This window comes from Gopherus evgoodei, chromosome 6 (genome assembly GCF_007399415.2).
Source record: "Gopherus evgoodei ecotype Sinaloan lineage chromosome 6, rGopEvg1_v1.p, whole genome shotgun sequence".
In the NCBI taxonomy this organism is placed as follows: Eukaryota; Metazoa; Chordata; order Testudines; family Testudinidae; genus Gopherus; species Gopherus evgoodei.
The window spans coordinates 118698275-118718183 of record NC_044327.1 but is presented as its reverse complement, the minus strand read 5'-3'; the positions used below and the strand labels follow the sequence as shown (position 1 = coordinate 118718183).

The window sequence follows — 19909 nt, the reverse complement described above, 5'->3', positions numbered from 1 at the left end:
AAAAGTGTCAGCAGTTTGAAATACATATAGAGCTGACAAACTGAAGTAATTATCAATTGGAAAATGTCAGATTAATTTGTGCTTTGATTAATTACATAGTCTGTTATTTTTCAAAAAATATGGTTGTATGTACTGTCATAATTACTGCAGCCTGAAATTTTTGGTTAGTAAAATCATAATCTTGTTTTTAAATTGCAAATATATATAATTTTAAAAGGTAACATTTTTAACATAATGAGACTGCTCTTACCAACATTTTCTGCATTAAGAGGCAGTAGTTATTACCTAAAACTCAGAGGTTAAAAAAAGACATGCAATCCAATTCTTCTATCACACTGTTGTAAATCAGGGTTAATTCTGTTGAAGTCAATTCAATTATAATGAAGTGAGAGGAGAATCAGGCCCATGATGTTCTAGATAGCATTGGCTAACTGCCAAGTATGGCTTTCCAATATGGAACTGCATTTTTGGAAATGGAAACAAACTTTTCTGTGTAATAAAACCTACCACAGATTGCGTCTGTATGTTGTGCTAACTTCACCTACCACTGCATACCATTATGTTCAGTCTATTGATCTGTCTGAAGGAAGCATGACCACCAAATGCATAGAGAAGTGTGCTTATGTCTCGAAGAAACGTGCTCAGAGATGAAAACAACAATCTGCATATCCATACCTGGATGCACACATTTATCATGCTGGCATTATTAAATCAACCAATATGGACCTCCATCTTAGTATTAAAATTATGTTCTCTTTTGCCTGACAAATATTTAAGCAGATGTAGAAGTGCTCCTTTGAATAGCATTAAAAGAACAAAAGAAGCTGCAGAGAGAGAGAGAGAGAGAGAGAAAAAAGCATAGGTAACTCCTACACACACCAGAGTGTCTTTTAAAATGACACTATTTTGTACGTGGTTTTAATAATGTATCATTTATGTATTTAAATTTTATTACTGCAAAGTAAATCATTTTAAGGAGAAACAATGCATTTCAACTTCATTTTGGAGCCAAGAAAAGAAAGCACACCTGGAAGTATTTGAACAAGCCATGCAAAATAATATTAATTGCTAGGTAGCTTTATTTATAATAATGTAAGTGAAATGTTATTTATATATAATCTTTTTCAATTAATGCCTCTCTTTCTGTTCTTCTCCTGTTCCCCTCTCATCATTTAACCCATTGTGATGTGTATCCACTGGTGATTGTTTTGTTTTGTTTTTGTTTTAACTGCTATTCTTTTTTTTTTTGAATGCTCATTTGGTGGTTTTTGACCCAGATCCCATTGATCCATTAGAAGTTGATTTTTATCCTTTGCTTGATGATTTCCCTACCTCAGTCCCAGATATCTCCACCCCCATGCTCCCACCAGTAGGTGTCCAGGCTGTTGCACTTACCCATGATGCAGTGAGAGTCAGCTGGGCAGACAACTCTGTCCCAAAGAATCAAAAGACTACTGAGGTTCGCTTTTACACTGTCCGTTGGAGAACCAGCTATTCTACAAGTGCTAAATACAAGGTGAAGTTATAAAGGGATATGAATTGATGATCTGCAATTTCTTGTGTTCATATTTTATTTGATAATAACCTGAATCTACCAATTCTGTACTTCACTCAGGAAAAACTCCTCATATAGTCAACGGGAGATTTGTCCTGAATAGCAAGCATTTAATAGGGTCACAAATATATATAGTTTGGAGTTCTTTTAAGAGTATTTATTGGTCTGAAAATGCCACACTAAAAATCTAATTGTTGAAAATTCTGATCTTTAATTTTAGATATCATATGTAAGTTAGAAAGTCATTGATTGGACAGCATAATGCCCAAGAATGAAACTGGGTTGCCAATTTCAAATCAGCCACACCACTGGAAATCCCTGCTTTATTATATTAACAACAAACACTCAAAAAGCACAGAAAAGAACAGAAAACTTCTCAGTTAGGAAGTACCCTGTAATAGCATGAATATCCTACTGCCTGTAAATGAAAGATGTTTTCAAACACTAATGCCAACAAAACAATATAAAATATATATCTGGGATAGGATAGGAGAGAAAATAATGATAATTAATACTTAATAATGCTTGGCACTTGTACAGCACAGAAAGTGACAATCACTAACCTGAAAAAAATAAACTCTGTCAATTTACATACTGGGGCTTGCTGGCAGGGTAGTAAGCTCCAGTGTAGAAGAATTAAGGCTTCTGAAATAGTGTCATTTTGTATTTTGATGTAATTATACCCATTGAGAGATTTATTCCCATTCCCACTAAAATGTGGAATACAGTAGAATAAGCTATAGTTTTATTAATTTAGTTTCTATAGTAAGAGCAAGGATCCAAAGAGCACAACATTATTTATTCTGACATTTAGACAGTGATGAAATTGCCCATGTTGTCACTGTATGTTCATCATGTGCCGGCTCAATAGAAAATTGCAGGTGCCAAACAAAAAATATGAAGATAGCTTTGTTAGTGTCATCTCAGTAGAGCCAAGTGACCATATTTATGTAAAATGAATTTAATAGGTTAACTATGTTTGCCTGAGACACCCACCCTGTCAGTACCCTGTTTCTTGCTGGGAAACTGTTAAAATGGATAAGTGGAACTCACTGAAGAAACTAAGTTATTACAGCACATTGATATAGGAAAGAACCCTAGGAATGGTCAAGTCTGGAAACAAAGGCTTAAGCTGAGATAAAGTAACTGTATGGGCAACCAAGCCTGATAGAAAAACGTAAGGTGGGGTGATCAGATAGGGTTATTTTGAATGAACCGGACTACAAAAGAGGTGACTCATGTTGATTCCAGCTGGAAGGAGAAGTATGGAAATTAGAGTTGATCCAGAACTCAAGACAGTCTCCAGATCTGCTTTTTTTTTTTTTGTTTAGCCAATCTGTAGCTGAAATGTCATGAACTGGTTGTCACAGTTTCCAAGTAACTGCATCTGTATCCCCTCCTCCATGGTCCACTTTAGAGTGACCAGTCAGGCCTAAAGTCTCCAGAGTTCACCTGTCTCTGGGCAGGGACCTTTGTCCCATTCCCTTCTGCCTGGAGGTTTTAAGGCTGTACAGCTCCCTGCCTTACACTCTGATACCCCCAAAAGCCACTTTGCCTAAAGGCTGCCCAGTGTGTTTCTTTTTCTCTGAGGGCTATGAACAGTGTATTGCTAACAGTTACAGTACCATACAGCTCTTTCTAGGCAGGCACATTTATTCTTATAGTAAAAGCATTAAGAGAAAACATACAAAAACCAATAAGTTTCTATCCGCATGCAAAAAGCTTACCAAAAGTCACCCATCAATCTTCTGAGGCCCTGGCAAGACCAAAGTCTTTCCAATTCGGGGGTTGGGGCCCTTGGACAGAAAGTTCTGTCCGTTAGCGGGATCAGAATGAAGGCCTTGAGTCAATTTAAACACAGCTTTTTTAATGCAAAAAGCCATGTATTTGTCTCAGTCTCTGGAAAATCCAGACTGAATCTCCCCAGGGAGTAGTACCTCTCTGGAGGAGTTTACATTGTGAGTGATTCACCTTAATAGTTCCCTCTCCTCCTAACCCCCCACTATTTTAGTTCTTGAAGCAGCTCTGGTAACACTCCTCTGTGGAGCAGAACACAGTCAGACATACAATCCCTGTGGGCCAGGGATTGTATGTATACAGCAGGGGTCGGCAACCTTTCAGAAGTGGTGTGCCAAGTCTTCATTTATTCACTCTAATTTAAGATTTCACATGCCAGTAATACATTTTAACGTTTTTAGAAGGTCTCTTTCCATAAGGTCTATAATATATAACTAAACTATTGTTGTATGTAAAGTAAAGAAGGTTTTAAAAATGTTTAAGAAGCTTCATTTAAAATTAAATTAAAATGCAGAGTCCCCCAGACTGGTGGCCAGGACCTGGGCAATGTGAGTGTCACTGAAAATCAGTTCGAGTGCTGCCTTCAGCACTCGTGCCATAGGTTTTCTACACCCAGTATACAGTGTTAATACAATCTTTCTCCCAAAGATGCTGCATACAGTTGCAATATCTGTCACACTAGTCTATTCCTTTGTTATTTCCAGGTCTGCCAGAAGCAGCAATCTCGCAACTTTACTTTTAATTAAAAAGTCACAATGAACGTATGTTCACTCAAAGCCTATTTTGTCTAGAATATGTTCAACCCCAGCCTGTTTGCCAAACATTTTGGGCAGGTCTACACTACAGCCTAAGTCAATATAATTTATGTTACTCGGGGATGTGAAAAAGATTCTCCCTTCCCCACCCCGAGTGACAAGTTTTGTACTGTCCACACTGGCGCCATGTCAGCGGGAGATGCTCAACTGCTGACATAGCTTCCACTTCTCGTCAAGGTGGAGTAATTATGCTAGTGGGAGAGCACTCTCCCATCAGCATAGCATGTCTTCACCAGATGCACCACTGGAGCGCAGCTGTGCAAGTGTAGTTCTGTAGTGGAGACCTGACCTTTGTTTTGTTCCTGTCCTTTCATCCTGAGCATGTGAAATATCTAAGCAAGTTTGAAAAAAAAAAAAAAAAAGTTTAATTTCTGTAGTGCTCTTCTTCCTCTTCCTCTTCTTCTTTCCTATTTGGGGTTGGCAGCTTTTATAGCCTTTTTCCAGAACTCATGATAGTATGCCTACTGTCATGCAAATTGGTCTCCATAAGGTCAGTGTAACCAGGTGGACTCACCCCTGCGTCGCCTCCTACTGGTCGTCCTCGGGAATTAGCTCAGTCCAGTGTCCAGAGCACCCTCTGCAGGCCGGTGATCTGCCTTTCAGCTACTGGCCCCGTGTCCCTCACTGGACCCAGTGCCCTTTTACATAGGGTGCTGCCCCCTGGCAGTGACCCCTTGCTCTTAGGATCTCCCCTCCCTAGGGAACCCCTGCCCTCTATTCCCACCTTGCCTCAGTGTATGGCTACTGCCAGTCATTGTCTAGCCCCACACCCTGGGGCAGACTGCAGTATCAGCCACTCATCACTGACAAGGAAGGTTTGGACCTGCTGCCTTGGCCTACCCCTGGGCTGCACCTTGCAACCCCCAGTACTAGCTCCCTGCAGCCAGGCCCTTCTCCCTCTACAGGCAGAGGGAGACTGTTTGTGCTCCTGGCTTCTCTGCCTTATATAAGGGCCTGTTGCTCAGTTTGGGGCATGACCCCAGCTGCCGCCACTTCCCCCAATCAGCCCAGCCTAAAAGGCTGCTTTCTCCAGCCCCAGCCCTTTTCCAGGGCTGTTTTAACCCTTTCAGGGCCGGAGCAGTGGTCCACCCTGCTACAGTCAGCTTATATCTAGTCCAAATACTGAGTCTTTGGCCTCCCCCTTGGTCATCTTCCATCAACAATCATTGCAAGGGTCATCCTACCAATATAGCTCTGATTTCTACAGTGCTGTCTATAAGATTTAGCTTCCTTCAGTCATGCTGTATAGTACCTTATTCCACAAATAGTCCCACTTAAGTCAGTGGGCTACTTATGGTGAACAGTACTTCCCACCACAGTGAAATCTGTCCCATAGTTTAAAACCTCATGCTAATGGTCAAATTTTGCCACTTTTACTCCACGAGTTGACATCTTGATTTCACTAGGATTACTCACAGAGTGGGAGACTATTCAATGAGTGAAAATCCTAGTCTCAAAGAAGTCAACTGCAAATCTCTCATTATCTTGTATAGGACTAGGATTTCTCCCAGTGAGTATAAAGATGACGGAATTTGGCTCTGAATACAGAAGCTTCTTTGTTTAACTGCTGTGCAAAGCCTCAGTGTGAATGCTTATGGAGTAGCAAAGCAAAGTAGTATTCTGCACTGTCTTGTAAGCTAATTGTAACATTTTAAAATATTTAACTTGCATCTTTAGGGCTGATGATTAAGGTCAACATGAGGGTAACATTATTGGTGAATACCAGAGAGTTAAATAGTTCCAAACACATACTACCAAACAGTGAAAAAGGATCCATTCTGATGATGAAATTCAGAAGTTTTGCATAATTGGGCATAAATTTCACTCACCCACTCCAGTGGTTCAGGCATCATTTGGCAGATTGTAGGCCATCAGCTATATTACACAAGTTAAAGATTTACAGCTCAGTAAAATGAGCTGAGATTGCATGTTATATTGGATGTGGCATGCCGTCAAGTCTCATTTCTGTGAGTAGGCACGGAAGATGCTCAGCACCAGGGCCGTCCTTAGGCATAGGCAGAATAGGCAGCGGCGTAGGGCCTCACACTGCCTGGGGGCACCACTCTGCAGGCAGCCCAGACAGTGTAGAAGCAGGGCTGCTGGGTCCTAGAGAGAGCCGAATGCAGCACAGTCTGAGGGACGGGATTGGCTGCTGGGGTCTCTGGGAAGGGGAGGAGGTGGGGGTTGGGAAAGGAGCTCACCTGTGAGTGTGACTCTTTCCCCCCCGCTGAGGTCAGGTGAGGCTGTGGCTCTGGAACCAGTATCCTTTGTTGTCTCCCATAACATCCATTCTTCTCCCCCTTGCCCCACGGAGCACCCCCTCCTTTCTCCCTCCTCCCCAGGAGCACCCCTCTCTCTCCTCCCTCCCCTCCGTCAGGGCTGGGTTGGGTGAGGTGCTGGGGGTAGGTGGGGGGAGGTGAGGCTGGCTGCTTGCTGAGGAATGAAAGTGAAAGTAACTCACTTCCTGGGCAGGCAGCCAGAATTGGAATGTCACACAGGGTTTGGATGGGGTTAGCCAGATGTGTGACAAATCGGGATTGGGGTAGGGTGAGCAGATATCCCTATTTTATAGGGACAGTCCCAATTTCGGGGTCTTTTTCTTATATAGGCTCCTTTTACCCCCCCGCCCCATCCCTGTCCTGATTTTACACATTTTCTGTCTGGTCACTCTAGGTGGGGGTAATTGGTGCCTATATAAGACAAAGCCCCAAATATCGGGACTGGCCCTATAAAATCAGGACATCTGGATCTGGCCACCCTAGCTGGGGAGCGCCTCTTCCCCGGGCTGGCAGCTGCCAGCTATCCATCTCATCCGGGGGGAGCTGCATAGGGCAGGATGAGCTGCTGTGGCTCCATGGGTGCCCGGTCCCTGAGATCAGATGCTGTGCTAACTTCACGATGGTCCATAAGGCTGGTGGTGGTGCCCATTGGCATGTGATTGGACCTGAGGGTTTGCTGCTGCTGTTGCCACTCTGCACCCCAAGAGGTAGATTTTGGGGTCCTGCAGTTTTCCACCTATCTCCTCCTCTACTGCAGCTGTTGGACCAGCGGGCTGGGGGGTGAGCCAACCATGAAAGCAGTACTGTGTTGCCATTTAGATTGTCATTTAACAACTTTGTTTGCCAAAAATTCTTGCTAACAATCCTGAATCCAATTTCAATATTATTTTAAAAAAAATCAATATCTTAGCCAAAAACAGAAAATTAAGTTATTGACAATTATTAGTGACAGGTTTGGTTTGAGGCAGGGAGTGGGCCAGTTTTCATCAGAGAAACAAAAAATGTTGACTGACTTTCCTATAGCCTGTTACTCCTGATAAGAGCCCTCCAACAACTGTAATATGCTCATCTCCTTACTCGTGTATAAAGCAGGAGTCGGCAACCTACGGCACACGTGTCAAAGGTGGCAGGTGAGCTGATTTTTGATGGTATGCAGCAGCAGGCTGAGCGGCTCAGCCCATCACTGCTCTGGGGTTCCGGCTGCTGCCCTATTGCCAGCTGGCATACCAGACATAGGCCCCACTCAGCACCTGCTGCTGGCCTGGGGACCCCCAAGGAACCCCAGGCTGTCAGCGGGCTGAGCAGGCCAGCTGAACCACTCAACCTGCTGTCAGCCTGGGGTTCCATTCACTCAGCCGGCAGCGAGCTGAGTGGGCTGGTGGCGGGCTGAGCAGGGCCGATGGGAGGTTGAGTGGCTCAGTCTGCTGCCAGTCTGGGGTGCCAGCAGCACTCTGTCTACTGCTACTCCAGGGTTCCGGCTGCCGGCCCCTTGCCAGTCAGGAGCTCAGCCGCCAGCCCCACTCTGCCTCCTGCCAGCCTGGCAGTGGCCTGAGCAGGACCGGTGGCCAAGACCTCAGATAATAACAATAGTTTATTTATATAATATAGACATAGAGAGAAACCTTCTACAAACATTAAAATGTATTACTGGCACGAGAAACCTTAAATTACAGTGAACTTGGCACACCACTTCTGAAAGGTTGCCGACCCGACCCCTGGTATAGAGTGACCATATGTTGTACTAAGATTCTCCTGCTTTTTTTTTTCCCTGTGTGTCAGTATAACTTTTGCCAGCCCAGAAGTTGGGCAGCCAATGTTTTACGTTTTCACAATGTTTTCTCCAACTTTCATAAAGTAAATACATAGTTAATATGAGTTAAAAAGGCCAGGGACACTTCTTTGCGAAGAATCTGTACAGCAGATCATGCCCATAGATGATCCAGAAAAGAAATTTGAGGTTGAATTTTTTAATGTTGTGATGGATAAAGCAGTATCTGCTGTTGATGAAAGGTTTAATACCTTGCAAGTACACCATGAACAGTTTGGATTTTTGTATGACATAACTAAATTCAACGAAATAGGAAAACAAGAGCAACTAATGACAAAGTGCAAGAACCTAGAGAGCCTCCTGAAGCACGGTGATAGTTTTGATTTAAATGGACTTGAACTGTACGAAGAATTGAGTACACTGTCATCAATGTTGCCACATGCAAAATCGGTGATGGACATTGTACAGTTTATTCATACCCGCAAACTTGTTAACATATATCCTAATGTGTACATTGCCACTCGTATTCTACTGACAATTCCTTTAACAGTAGCATCAGGAGAAAGGAGTTTCTCAAAACTAAAGCTCATTAAAAACTATCTCTGCTCTACAATGAGTCAGGAACGCTTAACTGGTCTTGTTATTCTTGCAATCAAACAAGACACGACTTTGTCTTTGTCATACGATGACATTATTATTGATTTTGCAGCCAAAAAAGCCAGAAAGATTGCTTTTAATTAAAAACAAATCTTTGTTTCAATACCTCTTCATATAAATTTCCAATAAAATTTTGATAAATTAAAAAAAAATTTGCATCATTCTGTCATCAGAATTTTTCTATAGTGCTGCTTCTTTAGTGCTAGTCCATCAGCATTACAGTGTGCTTAATTAAGTTAAACTGGTTTTAATAACGTGAATGTGGCAAGTTTTCCAATACTGTAAGCTTATGTTTGTGTTGCTAAGAGCAGATCAGGCACAGGGGCACCAGTTTAATAATCTCGCCTAGGGCACCATAAATCCTAAGGCCGGCCCTGCTCAGCACCTTACTGGAAGTGCCTAACTCTTCAGAAATTGGGCCCAATATGATGGGGCTCATAATGCTCTGAAAACACAGATTGGGTTTCATTCAATTTTCACCCATTTTATCCTGCAATTTTCTTCTGGCTCTACTCATGTGATAAAAATGTGCTGTGCCTCTTAAGTCATTTCTTAGAACAGGCTGAGATCAGGTAAATCTACATTATAAAAATGTAATATACACATCAATTATAGTTTATATACCTGTGCTTAACATACTGTAGTGAACCAGATAAATAATACATATTTAAAATATAAAACACAAAGAAAATGCATATTTAAACAAACAAAAATACAAGACTGAAAAGTTCTAATTTGTATAAGAAATTAAATGCATATTCATCCAAGAAACTTAGAAAGATCAGAGCGCCTTAGTTAGAACCATTCTAGTGAGAAAAACAGGTTGTGAGGAGGAGCATTTCCTTACCTTAGTTAACTGTCTAAATTATAGAAAGCAAGTTTAGTATCTTATTTATAGTACTAATAATAGTTCCACCCAAATACATGCTACAGTGTCAAGGTTATTTCTGTCCTCAGAAAAGTATGCTTACAAAAGGAATTTAGTGTTACTGTATTATGCTCTCCATTTTCTCTGGAGAAAGTGTGTGGAAGTTAGTTTTCTAGGATTGCATTTTTCAAGTCTTATTTGCTTAAACATATATTTGTTTTCCTCTTTCCCCCCTTTTGTAGTCATCAGATACAACAGCTTTGAGCCATAGCGTAATAGGCCTTAAGCCAAACACTATGTATGAATTCTCTGTCATGGTAACAAAAGGTCGAAGGTCAAGCACGTGGAGCATGACTGCACATGCCACAACATATGAAGCAGGTATGTCTAGATATTTTGATAGCTTAAAAAGTGATTTTGTTTCAAGGTGCCCATATTAGTGTAAAATAGTTAGGAATTTTCAAAATCTGGAACTGACTAAATATATTGAAATTCCTGAACTACTGCTGATTTATATAACTTTCATGCCAGCGAAACAAATCATCAGTGTATATTAAAAGCTAAATTTCTTTTCTTCACTTTTTTCTATGGGCAACAAAACAGCAGGCGTTTAATTCTTCTTTAAAGTTACTCAAAGCCAAGATGTTGGAATTTAGTAAATGAATCATAAATATAGTGAGCTTCAAAAATCCTTTTCACTAATGATGTGACTTAGTTGGCATCAGATGAGAACAATGATGAAAATAGTCTTCTATGACTAGGATGGCAGCTTTGTTAGTCTCTCTCATTTATTAATTTATAGAAGGCTACTTGTACTGGCTCAAGTGTGTGTGATTCTGTCCTAGCCCTCTAGTGCCTCTGGGAATGGTTCAAATACTGATGCCAGCTAATAGAGGTTCTTTTTGGCTGAAGAGGTGAAGATGCTTTTGAAGCCAGAGGCCCACAGTTCTATTCACTATATGTGCAGTTCTGTGGACTCTGGAGGTGTTTGTAAGTGGACGTTACATAGATGGATTAAAGATCCTGAACTGGAGTTACAGCAGCTGGTACAGCTACAAAATTAAACAAAAAATGTACAATGAAATTGAGCAGGCTCTTCAAATTACATGTTATTTACAGATACAACCTTTCTACCTGTAGAACATCTTGTCTCATGTAAGAGGCTCACTGCCTGGATGGATGAGGCTCCTTGGATGACACCAGGGTTTAAATTCAGCCAGAACCCACCAGAGTGGAGCTCTATTAAATATTTTCAAACATGTGGGAGCCCCAGAGCTTAGGGCTTCAGTCCCATGGGAAGCACCGGGGGCTGGAGGCTTAAGCCCCAGCATGCACCGTGGGTACTGAAAACCCAGTGCCCCGCTTATCCCCTGAAGGACAAAAGCCTACAGTCCCGAGCCTAGAATGAGAATGAGAATTTAAGCCCTGGATGACACTCCCATTATTTTCATACCTCCTTCTGTATTCAGGCTCCTACTGGTCACCATTATTCTTCCCCTGTTATTAGAATTATTATTATATCATTGAATAGATATTAGGCATAAGGATTTTACGTAGCCGCTGGCCTCAGATGCTCAGTGCGGTCTCTCAGGAATACAACTATGTTAGCTACTTCAGACTTTGAGGAAAAGTATTGTTTGGGTAGAAGTCATGTAATATTTATTGTAAGATAACAACTCAAGGAAGCTGAATGAACGTCTATTAATAGAGCTGTAGAGTTAGGAGGTCTCTGGCTGGGACCTTTATTTCTATCTACAAGGAAAAGGAAGCTAAGGAGCTTGTCAGGTCCCAACCTTTCTATTTTCCTTCCACTCTGTTCTCCCTTAAAAAAATAGAGAATGATGCCTTTTCTCTGGGTTTTGTTTTTTAACTGTCATATTAATGACATTAATGGTGAAGTGTATCCCAAAGTATAGAAATCTATTGAACGGTTAAAAGCAATGCTCTACAGCAGTGATACTCACACTGAGGCTTGTGAAACACAAGTGACTCTTTAAAGTGCTCCTGAGGTTCTTTGCAGTACATGATATTAGAACACTGTATGATTTAATTATTAACCAATTTAAGTTATTAACTAGTCAGGATGCTTTTACTATGTTATTAACCAATTAAGTTATTAAATTGCACTCAGTTATTCACTTATTTTCTGTGAGAATCATATGTATAAAATATATAAAATGAAACAATGAATTCACACTGTTGTGGCTCTTTTGGGTAATGTTGATCACTAATTTGGCTCCTGAACCACTGAGGTCTGAGCATCACTACTCTACAGAATGATTAGTATTTTCTATTAAATTCTATATGTGTTTAGAATAAATTATTCATCTTCCTCCTAGAGGCTCTTCAGAAGAATTGCTTTTGAGTCAAGCCAATAAGCTGCCTTGCCGCAGCATAGGGAGAGCCACATAATCTAAACAGGGAGAAGAGCAGGCAGGGAGTTTCTTAAATGCACTTACAAAACTTGACCTCTCTTGTTCACAGGGTTTTTTTCATTTTGTGTTTTGCCCTCCAGAGTAGGCCAGTCTTTCTTCTGAGTAGGTAGGCCTTCTACAGAGCTGGTAGATCTTCCACAAACTAAGTGGCTCATAAGACTGCGGATATACTGTGCTGTTCAGTTACCTTATTGTATTTCCCATGCTCAATAAAAAGTGTATGAGTAAAAGAGTATGATATTTTCCTTTTTAACTGACTATTGATTCTAATATATAAACTTGGATGGCTGTGTAATATGTGTGATTATTTTCTGTGCATGACAAAAACCAGCAAAAATACAATAGTTACAACTAAAAATCAGCATTTACCAACAGATGTTAAATGTGGAGATGTCTGCTGGTAAATATTGACCTTTTAATGGCAACTGCTGACACATCAGTTATTTCTCAGGGGGAAACTCAGTGGAAATATATGTATCTTTAGATTTTCCTGTGTGGTTTACATACAATTAATTAAACCGGAGATGCGGCTGCATTAGCTAAAGGGATCCTGTATTTCTGATCTTTATTGCCTATTTTGTACCCATTCTGCATGTGGGAGTTAATGAAAACTGAGAACAAAATTTGGTCTTTTAATTTTACTCCCAATTCCTTATGTTCACAATCTATTGAATCCCAGACCCCAAACTTCAGTTTTTCAACAGAAATTGATGAGCCAATGTCATAAACAGGTTATTAGTTGAATGTTTTTTATGAAGCACACCCACTAGAGGCTATTGTTATTACACTAATTTTCCTAGTTAAGTGTGCAGGCATGTCATACTGTAAATATATATAGATTAAGAGATTGAAGAACTAAGACTGTGCATTATGTGCCTAATTTTGGAAATCCTTGTTTGAATATTTTGGCCCTATAAATAGAGAGATGAAAAATCTTAACATGACCAGGCTCAGCTATAAGGAAACCCAATAGAATAGTTAAAGTTAGCATCCAATAGCCATTAGGCCTCACCCAAAACATCAGTGAATTATCGTCTCACCTATTTATCAATGTATCAATATTAATTATAATGTGAGCTTCCTTTTTACATATTTCTTGATTGTTTCAGATCATTTTTTTGAATATTGTCATTTGTCAGATTAATTATAAGATTAGCTAATCAGTATTCTGTTGAATCCTGTATTCGATATTCTAATAATCCTTTCTTTATTAAATGTGTGTTTGTTCATTTGTTTTACAGTATTTAGCATCATTATATATTTTTCATTTTGGGTCAGATGTTCAGTTAGAACCTCTTTGTTTAATATAGATTTTCTTCTAATGTAACATCAACCCAACGAAATTTTTAGAAAAAGTATTTTAAAAAATAATGACTTTGAGGCAGATTTTCAAATATTCAAAAACTTCACATATTGGAAGTCTGGTAGGAGATGGTGAATAGAGCTGTGGAGCTCGCACTGCATTGCCCTGTTCTTTTTCTATTCTGCATATGCCTTTCACAATGAGCTGTGTGACTGCTCTAAGGGTATGTCTGTACTGCAAGCCAAGGTATGATTGCAGCATGTGTAGGCATACATGTATGAGATTTACCTGCAATAGCACAGCTGAAAATAGCACTGTAGGTCTGAAAATGTAACTGTGGATAGGGAATCATCATTAAGTTGGTCTATTTCCAGCGAGGTCTCTCAGGTAGCAGTTCTTGGACTTAACACTGTTTAAAATAAGGAAACATAAAATCATCACTGACCAAGTTTGCAGATGACACAAAAATTGGGCAAATGGTAAACAAGGAAGAGGATGAGCCTGAGCGATCTGGATCACTTGGTAAACTGGGTGCACGGAAACAATATGTATTTTAATAGTCTAAAGGTAAATATATACATCTAGGAATGGAGAATATAGGCAATACTTACAGGATGGGGTGGACAGTGACCTTGAAAAACATTTTATGGTTGTGGTGGATAATCACCTGTACATGAGGTCCCAGTATGACGGTGTTGCCAAAAGAGCTAGTGTGATCTTTGGATGCATATATAGGGGAATCTTGAGAAAGAGTAGACAGGTGTTTTTACCTCTATATTTGGCACTGTTTTTTCTGCTGCTGGAATACTGCGCCCACAACACAAGAGGAATACTGATAAATTGAAGAGAGTTCAAGTAAGAGCCACCAGAATGATCAAAGGATTAGAAAATTTGCCTTAAAGTGATAAACTCAAAGAGCTCAATCTGTTTAACTCAATAAAGAGGCAGTTAAGGGCTGATGTGATTACAATCTGTAAGGGTCTACATGGGGAACCCACTATTTTATAATGGGCTCTTCAATCTAGCAGAGAAAGGTATTACCCAGTTCAGTGGCTGGAAGTTGAAACTAGAAAAATTCAGACGGGCAATAAGGTATAATTTTTAACAATGAGGGTAATTAACTACTGGAACAATTTAACAAAGACTGGTGGTAGATTCTCCGTCACTGGCAATTTTTAAATCAAAATTGTTTGTTTTTCCAAGTGATACGGTTTAGGAATTATTTTGGGGAAGGTTCTGTTGCCTCTGTTAAGCAGGAAGTCAGACTACATGATCACAATGGTCCCTTCTGGCCTTAGAATCCATGAATCTATGAATGAATCTAGGAAAGAGGCATAGTCTTCATCATGGCTGTACAAGCACACCAGGGATCCTGGATACCTACTTGCATTGCTAGCCCACATTAAAGCCTATGTCACTGCATTTACATGGCTATTTTTAGTTATGCTTGCATGGGTAAAGCTAGCATGGTTACAACTACCTATGCTGAAATCACACCTTAGATTGCCGTATAGACATTCTCTAAGGGCTTCGCTTCACCACAAAGAGATCAACGCTGCTGCAATCGATGCAGCAGAGGTTGATTTAGCAAGTCTAGTGAAGACCTGCTAAATTAATGGCACAGCACTCTCTGGTTGACCCCGGTACTCCAGCTCTCGAAGAAGAGTAAGGGAAGTCAACCAGAGAATATCTCCCATTGACCCAGCTCAGTGAAAACACTGGGGTAAATTGATCTAAGCTACGTCGACTCCAGCTACGTTATTCATGTAGCTGGATTAGTGTAATTTAGGTCAATTTACCCTGGTAGTGACAACAAGCCCTAAATTAACACATACTATATTATACCCCAAACACTGAACAGCTGGCTCAGGAAAAGTATAGCTCAGTACAGTCCTGATAACGTTCTTTAACAATAACCACTCCCTCATTTCTCCACTCTGCTGATAGTCTGTACACCACCAGAAGATCCCATGATCATCCCTAAGCCTAAAATGATCCATTCCAAAGCCACGCTGCAAGATTATGTGGCAAACATGCAATGGAAATGCAGCATAAAGAAGGCACAATACACTCACAAACCCAGCCTGCTATATTTAATGGGATATATTGCTCTATTTAGGACTCTTTTTGTACTATTCTTACACAATACTCCCAGGACTTTGCTACTATACCCATGTTACACGTATTGCTACTATATCCATGTTTCATGTTAGATGTATTTTCATTTCATTTCAGACATGGTGACAATCACCTAAAATATCTTTGTAATATGATAGTAGCAGTGGTATTAATATTAAATATGGTGATGCCTTGAGACCCCAACATGTAAAATAGGTGCTTAAATACCACACTGATGCATGAGAGATGAGAACCAAAGTGAAATGGAATGAGATAAAAAAGATCCACATTTCCAGAAGTACCCATAACCAATGGAATCATACAATAGTTTCCCTTAAAAATCTAGGTTTTAGTTCTCAACATATATTACCTGAGAATGTATCTGTAATGCATGAGCAGATCTAAGAAAAGAGGTAAATGCAGAATGAGTAGTTTATGACTGACGTAGCATTTTAAGGAAAACAAATATATAGCTGAGAATCTGATTGTTTGTGTTCTATTATTTCCATTCTTTTAAGCACCAACCTCTGCACCCAAGGATTTGACAGTCATTACTCGGGAAGGGAAGCCTCGAGCTGTCATTGTCAGCTGGCAGCCTCCATTAGAAGCCAATGGAAAAATTACTGGTAAATGTTTTCATTATCCCATGTCTATCTTTTTATTTTACAGCTCTCTTCACTTTCTGGTTTCATTCCTCAGTTATTCTTCTTACATCTTTCTTTGTTTCCACTATAATATTTCATCTGAACTGACTTTTTTTTCTCATAGAAGTGTTGAGTTGTGTTAGTTGTTAATTCAGTGCCAGCGTTACAGTGAGATGGAGAATTAAGAGAATATAAATCCTTTAGTTTTCATTGCTGAAGGCATTAATATACTTTCTAAATGTAGTAATTCCAAGCAAAGGTCTTCTGGTGGCAATTAGAAATGACTAATAAAAAGTAGCTTGTTTGTCAATAATGTAATACATAAAGTATATAATGATAGGTTGCTTAGTACAACACATAAATGGTAGGATTTGTTGTAAATGTTGAACTTTATAATAACAATTTAAAGCACTGATGATCAGAAAAACTCTAATATTGACTGACAACGACTGAACTTAATGGATGCTTCACAAAGACAAATTTTATTGTTCAAAATATTGCTGATAACATCAATGCATAATTAAGGCATCCATTACAAGCCCATAGTGTTAATTTAGTATGAAAGGTATAATAGACTCTATCAGAGATTTTGCATCTAAATGATCACTTTAGGATTTTAATACACATCTAAGAGACATATAATTATTATGACAAATAGTATTCAACTTAAAAATGTGCACATAATGGTTTAATTAACACAAACTGTTGGGTTAGACACTTGGAAGTCATGCAGCATATTTTCTGTATGTCAGAGATAGTCTGTGTATGTCACCATACTACTAATAATTCCTGACACACATCGCTAAAGCATCCTGAACTATAAATGTTGGCACAAGAATCCTTCTAAATATAAGTTCTGTGTGAGTAATTCAAAGCCTATTGTATCAGATTCTCATCCTGTGTATATCAACATATTTCCATTGGCTTTGGTAGAACTAGGGTGGTTTACACCAGTGGAGAATCTGGTCCAGTATTACCAGTAAAATAAGGTATATTTGGATCTGTCAGGAAGTTTCCCAGGGATAATACACCTCAGATTGGAAATGCTCCATTCATTATTTCCCTGTACATTATATTCAGTACTTTATACTCAATGACCACATCCAAAAGAAAGGCATGTTAAAGATAAGCATTTTCATAGAAAATGGTTTTTCTCTAATATTAACCCAATTTCAGAGGAAAAAATGGTCATTTTAATTGGCAGTCAGTGGTCCTGAGTCTTCTCTCTGTTCTGCTGTGTAACTGCATTGTCTTAAATAGAATTACTCCTGATTTCCATAAGTGTAAGTGAGAGAAGAATCAAAGGCAGTAACTTTAATAAAGTTTCTTATTTACAGTGTTGTGAGAGCTGACTTTGCTTGAAAATATCCATGGATGACTATTCTTCTTTGTGGAATTGTTTGAAAAATGAGACTTACAGAAAATCTTTAATGCAGCCAGGAGTGGCCAAATGTTATTTAGAAATGTCAAGCAAAGGCAAAACGACGAAAACTCTATATCTGCAAATACTTAAGCAAGTGTGTAAACTTTATTAAAGTGACTAATCCCATTGAATGGTTTGTAATATGTTACATAGTTGAGGTAATATCTGACACATGACACTCATATCATCACAAAGACTAACCTAAATGGGCTGACTGATACGTGACTACAAAGAACTTTCATAGTTAGAACAACCTCTAAATAATTGCATACAATCCTGTAAACATAACCCTATCATACAATGCCAAAAATCTTAAAAATACAATCATGGCCTTTCATTCTGACATTATTTTTCCATGTATTAATACACCAATTCATTTGGAAACAGGGGCTTGCAAAGATTATTTTATTTTAAAGTGAATAGAGGGATATTGATGATGATATTTACGTTGATTTGCACCTGCTGAAGATTTAGACACAAGAAGTTGCCCAAGAATTAGAGTAGCCAAGGAAATTATTTCTATAGGCAATTATTATTTCACGTTAGTTCTGTTATTCTAAGGGCTACTATAATTTCTGTTTCTGTGGGCTTGCATCTTATGTTTTAAGATAATACCAGAAGGCTTAATCCTGCAATCCTAACCAAACCCATCTTTACCCATGTGGAGTCTCATGTAAATTGGTGGGGGTCCACAAAAGCATGACAGTCCCGTCATAGGTCTGGTTGTTGGATCAGGGACTTAATTTGCTCATAGTATAATTCTTGTGATTTTAGTCACTTTGGTTTTATATATAAATACTTATTTTTTATTTTTTGTGTGTTTTACAATTATTGTGGCTTTATATGGTGGAATTTTATAAGTTACATAAGAACATAAGAATGGCCATACTGGGCCAGGCCAATGGTCCATCTAGCCCAGTATCCTGTCTTCTGACAATGGCCAGTGGGAGATTCTTCAGAGGGAGTGAACAGAATAGGGCAATTATCAAGTGATCCATCTCCCTGTTGTCCATTCCCAGCTTCCGTTGTCCACTCTAGGGACACCCAGAGCATGGGGTTGCATCCCTGACCATCTTGGCTAATAGTCATTGATGAACCTATCCTCCATAAACTTTTCTGATTCTTTTTTTTAATCCAGTAATACTTTTGGCCTTCACAGATACCCCGACAATGAGTTCAACAGGTTGGCAATATCGTGTGTGAAAAAGTACTTCCTTATGTTTGTTTTAAATTTGCTGCCTATTCATTTAGTGGGGTGATCGCTGTTTCTTGTGTTATGTGAAAGGGTAAATAACACTTCCTTATTCACTTTTCTCCACACCATCCATAATTTGATAGACCTGTATCAATTCCTACCGTAGCTGCCTCTTTTCCAAGATGAATAGCCCCAGTCTTTTTAAACTCTCTTCATATGGAAGCTGTCCCATCCTGCTAATCAGGGGTGCTGGGAGTAGAGGTATTGGGAGTGCAGCAGCATCCCCTGGTGTGAAGTGGTTTCCATCATATATGGGGGTTTGCTGTTTTGTTCAGTGGCTTTCAGCACCTCCACTATAAAAACACCACCGTTGCTACTTGTATTTGTTGCCCTTTTCTGAACTTTTTCCAATTCTAATATATCTTTTTTTGAGATGGGGCAAACAGAACTGCACTCAGTATTCAAGATGTGAGTGTAGCATTGATTTATGTAGTGGCATTATGATATTTTCTGTCTTATTATCTATCCCTTTCCTAATGGCTCCTAACATTCTGTTAGCCTTTTTGACTGCCATTGCACATTAAGCAGGTGGTTTCAGAAAAATATCCAAAATGACTCTGTGACAGGTTAGGTCACAGAAACCCCCTTGTGAACTGCCACCTGATGTGCTCAGACTACCTCTGAGCCCGTTTTCCATGGCAGTTTGGAACTTCAGTACCCTCTTTTGTTGAGCCAGACACACTAGCCTGCTGCAAACACAGACCTAGGTTTGAAGCACGTCCCCCAAAAGCTGCAGACTTAACTGAAAACAGCTTAAGAAGTGCTCCTGTCTTTAGCACCCAGATGGGATCCAAACCCCAAATAAATCTGTTTTACTCTGTATAAACCTTATGCAGGGTAAACTTATAAATTGTCCACCTTCTGTAACACTGACAGAGAGATATGCACAGCTGTTTGCTCCCCCAGGAACTAATTACTTGTTCTGGGTTAATTAATCAGCAAAAAGTGATTTTATTAAATATAAAAAGTAGGTCTTAAGTGATTCCAACTAA

General features: G+C 39.5%; 1 protein-coding gene across 1 annotated transcript in view; it reads left to right on the top strand.

The window, feature by feature from the left end:
• Positions 1–19909, top strand: part of DCC (DCC netrin 1 receptor) — a 939470-nt gene that overhangs the window by 825827 nt on the left and 93734 nt on the right. Inside the window, 3 exon segments of the mRNA XM_030567485.1 lie at positions 1278–1516; positions 9982–10120; positions 16114–16221. Coding sequence (XP_030423345.1) covers positions 1278–1516; positions 9982–10120; positions 16114–16221 — 486 coding nt within the window.